The sequence below is a fragment of the Verticillium alfalfae genome, genomic scaffold, assembly GCF_000150825.1.
Source record: "Verticillium alfalfae VaMs.102 supercont1.7 genomic scaffold, whole genome shotgun sequence".
Classification (NCBI taxonomy): domain Eukaryota; kingdom Fungi; phylum Ascomycota; class Sordariomycetes; order Glomerellales; family Plectosphaerellaceae; genus Verticillium; species Verticillium alfalfae.
In genome coordinates, this window is record NW_003315032.1 from 1,427,467 (window position 1) to 1,431,566 (window position 4,100).

General features: G+C 64.0%; 2 protein-coding genes across 2 annotated transcripts in view; one reads left to right on the forward strand and one right to left on the reverse strand.

The window, feature by feature from the left end:
• Positions 1-3,109, forward strand: part of VDBG_06279 (DUF221 family protein) — a gene marked incomplete at both ends in the record, with an annotated part of 4,705 nt that extends 1,596 nt beyond the window's left edge. Inside the window, 3 exons of the mRNA XM_003003790.1 lie at positions 17-562; positions 648-1,378; positions 1,435-3,109. Of these exons, the coding sequence (XP_003003836.1) occupies positions 17-562; positions 648-1,378; positions 1,435-3,109 (2,952 nt within the window). The remainder of the gene's footprint in view (positions 1-16; positions 563-647; positions 1,379-1,434) is intronic.
• Positions 3,110-3,746: 637 nt separating this feature from the next.
• Positions 3,747-4,100, reverse strand: part of VDBG_06280 (predicted protein) — a gene marked incomplete at both ends in the record, with an annotated part of 1,883 nt that continues 1,529 nt past the window's right edge. Inside the window, one exon of the mRNA XM_003003791.1 lies at positions 3,747-4,024. Within this exon, the coding sequence (XP_003003837.1) occupies positions 3,747-4,024 (278 nt within the window). The remainder of the gene's footprint in view (positions 4,025-4,100) is intronic.

Here is a 4,100-nt window from a genome sequence, read left to right on the forward strand (position 1 = left end):
TTCTGACCCTCGACAGCTCCAACAAACCTCCTTCTTCGCTGCCCTCGGTACCTCGGTCCTGTTCACGCTCGGCATCGCAATTGCCTTCTCCTTCCTGCGACCCTACAACCAGTCCGTCTACGCCCCCAAGACCAAGCATGCCGACGAGAAGCACGCCCCGCCGCCCATCGGCCGCAAGCTCTGGTCCTGGGTCTTCCCCCTGTGGAGCACCACCGAGTACGAGTTCATCCAGTACGCCGGCATGGACGCCGCCATCTTCATGCGCTTCGTCGAGATGCTGCGGAACCTCTTCGTCACCCTGACCGTCTTTGTGCTCGCCATCCTGATCCCCGTCAACCTCACCCAGGTCGACGTCTCGGGCGAGGGCCGCGCCTGGCTGGCCATGCTGACGCCCTCGAACGTCTGGGGCGACGCCCAGTGGGCCCAGGTCACCGTCGCCTACGGCATCAACGCCATTGTCATGTTCTTCTTGTGGTGGAACACGAAAAAGGTCCTGCACCTGCGCCGTCGCTACTTCGAGAGCGACGAGTACCAGAACAGCCTGCACGCGAGGACGCTGATGGTGAGTTTTTTTTGGCTTTTTTTTTTCGACCTTCGCCGTCGTGGCCTGCCACCCCCGCCCAGATGCCTGCTGACCACCATGACAGCTCTACGATCTTCCCAAGGACCGCAGCTCCGACGAGGGCATCGCCCGCATCATCGACGAGGTCGTTCCCAGCTCCTCCTTCTCCCGCACCGCCGTCGCCCGCAACGTCAAGGATCTGCCCAAGCTCATCGCCCAGCACGACCACACCGTGCGCAAGCTCGAGTCCGTCCTCGCCAAGTACATGAAGAACCCGGCCCAGCTGCCGCCCAACAGGCCGCTCTGCAAGCCCTCGAAGAAGGACCCCTCGTTCAGCACCTACCCCAAGGGACAAAAGGTCGACGCCATTGAGTACCTGACGCAGCGCATCAAGACGCTCGAGGTCGAGATCAAGCAGGTCCGCCAGAGCGTCGACAAGCGCAGCTCCATGCCCTACGGCTTCGCCAGCTACTCCGACATCACCGAGGCCCACAACATCGCCTACGCCTGCCGCAAGAAGCACCCCCGCGGCTCGACCATCAAGCTGGCCCCGCGGCCCAACGACATCATCTGGAACAACCTGCCGCTGTCGGCGTCCACGCGCCGCTGGAGGCGCGTCATCAACAACCTGTGGATCACCCTGCTCACCTTCATCTGGATCGGCCCCAACGCCATGATCGCCGTCTTCCTCGTCAACCTCAACAACCTGGGCCGCGTCTGGCGCGAGTTCCAGACCGAGCTCGTCGAGAACAAGACCTTTCTGGGGCCTTCGTCCAGGGCATCGCCGCGCCGGCCATCACCTCGCTCGTCTTCCTCGTGCTGCCCATCATCTTCCGTCGCCTGTCGATCAAGGCCGGCGACCAGACCAAGAGCGGTCGCGAGCGCCACGTCGTCGCCAAGCTGTACGCCTTCTTCGTCTTCAACAACCTGGTCGTCTTCTCCCTGTTCAGCGCCACCTGGACCTTCATCGCCGGCGTCATCAACAGGACCGGCCACGGCGCCGACGCCTGGGACGCCATCCTCGAGGAGAACATCGCCGACACCCTGTTCCTCGCCCTCTGCACCGTCAGCCCCTTCTGGGTCAACTGGCTCCTCCAGCGCCAGCTCGGTGCCGCCATCGACCTGGCCCAGTTCTGGCCCCTGATCTACAGCTTCTTCGCCCGCAAGTTCTCGAGCCCCACGCCGCGCGACCTCATCGAGCTCACGGCGCCCCCGGCCTTCGACTACGCCCCCTACTACAACTACTTCCTCTACTACTCGACCATTGCTCTGTGCTTCGCCGGCATCCAGCCCATCACCCTGCCGGCCGTGGCCCTGTATTTCGCCATCGACGTCTGGCTGAAGCGCTACCTCCTGCTCTACGTCTTCGTCACCAAGACCGAGTCGGGCGGCATGTTCTGGCGCGTCGTCTTCAACCGCGTCATCTTCGCCACCATGCTCGCCGACCTCGTCTTCTTCCTGACCTGCTGGGTTCGTGGCGAGGGCGCCCACCACACCCACGCCCTCGCCATCGTTCCTCTGCCGTTTCTCATGCTCCCTCTTCAAGTTCGTCTCCTCCCGCCAGTTCGACGACAAGATCCGGCTACTACTCGACCCTCAACGTCGCCAAGCACCCCGAGAGCGGCCTCCAGAAGGAACAGCGTCTGCGCAGCGAGAGGCTCGCGTCGCGCTTCGGCCACCCGGCCCTGTACAAGCCCCTCATCACGCCCATGGTGCACCAGAAGGCCCAGGCGACGCTCCACATTGTGTACAAGGGCCGTCTGTCCGACGGGCGCGAGGCCGGCGCCATGGACGGCATGTCCGTCTCCTGGCTACTCGGACACGTTTGCGCTGGACCCCATGAACGCCGGCAAGCCCGGCAAGCAGATGAACACCAACGTGCCCGGCTTCGAGTTCGTCTCGGACTCGCACATGGATTTCGAATTCTACAAGAACCGGCCGGAATTCGCCGACGAGCACGGCCAAGGCGACCTCTTTGGCGCCGACGCCGACAGGATGAGGCCCGGCACCCCCGGTTCCCACGGCGGCGAGTCCGACTACTCGCGCCCCGGCACGCCCACGATGAACGCCATGGCCGGCGGCATGACGGGCTTCAACCGGCCCCTCCACCGCGCGCCGACCCACGAGTTCAACACGGCGGCAGCAGGCTACCACTCGCCCAACGGCGGCCGCGCCTCGCCCGGCCCGGGATTCCCGCAGGGCATGTGCTACGACCGCTCGCGCAGCCCGCTGTACGCCAACGCCAACGGCAACGGCAGCAACACGGCACTCGTGCAGGACGCGGCGGGCATGGGCATGGGCATGGGCATGGGCGCGCCGGCGCCCAGCTACAGCAACAACAGCGTCGGCGGGGGCCGCGTTCGCAGCGTCGACAGCTTCCGCATGAGCCCACGCCGGTACCCAGCACCGGCGCGCTCGGCGACGGGACCGAGGGGGTATAGCAACCTCCCTCAGGTCGAGGCCGACCTAAGCCCTGGCGACTCGGACCCCAGAAAGATGACTACTTCCGGGCACGCGCGCAGCCAGAGCGGCCTGCGAGGGGTGTAGAGACGCGCGAGAGTGCATCGCTCGTCTCTTGTCTGTTTTTCTTTCTTTTGTTTTCTTGGATCGCACAAAGCACCGGGCGGCGTTGGCAGGGGAATTTTTCATTTGCCGAGAGACTTGGGGTTTTGTTTCCCTCGCTCTCTTGTTCTCTTACACTGTACGGCACGGCTCCGCGTGGCTGTGGCCTGTTCATAATCCGGGCGGTAGACCTGTACAAAGCTCATGATGGATGAAAAGCGCGGCACTATAGACTGGATCAAGTGTGAGGACGGTAGAGAGCATAAGATTTTAATCCACAGTGTAGAGTCATCTGCGGTGCGGGAGGGAAGCATTGTTCAAACCGGGCTGCATGACTTGCGCGTGGGTACTGTGCAAGTTTTCGGTGTTGTCGCTCTACCCGTTGACTTTGTGTTCACATTGCAGAAGACACGATGCAGTGCCAACGCTCGCTGCTCGACCAGGCTATCTTTCTCAGGTCGGCATTCCGCCAATCATAGTCTGACCAGCTGCAGAGTAGGCGTATCACTGATTTCCCGTACGTCAATACGCAGGGAATGACTCCCAGCTCCCGGCAGCATGGTTCACACGTGCAAGCATGAGCATCACCTCGGACGCCCGATCGACAGCCGATGGCCACGTATCAGTACTCCGCCGTCGATGACAGGACGATCCGGCTCGTCACGCTCCGCCCGGCACGCCGACCGACGCGCTCTGTCTCCACCTGCACGCGCACTCGCTCGACGACGCCGCCACGCTCCCGGCCTATGAAGCCCTCTCGTACGTCTGGGGTTCGCCCGCCGAGACGTTCCCCGTGACCGTCGACGGCGGCGCGACGCTCACTGTGTCGCGCAACCTCCACGAGGCGCTGCTGCACCTGCGCGGCCCGGCGGCGCCGCGCACCATGTGGATCGACGCCCTCTGCATCAACCAGCAGGGACCTCGGCGAGCGCCGCCACGCAGGTGCAGCACATGGGGGCGCTCTACCGCGGGGCGG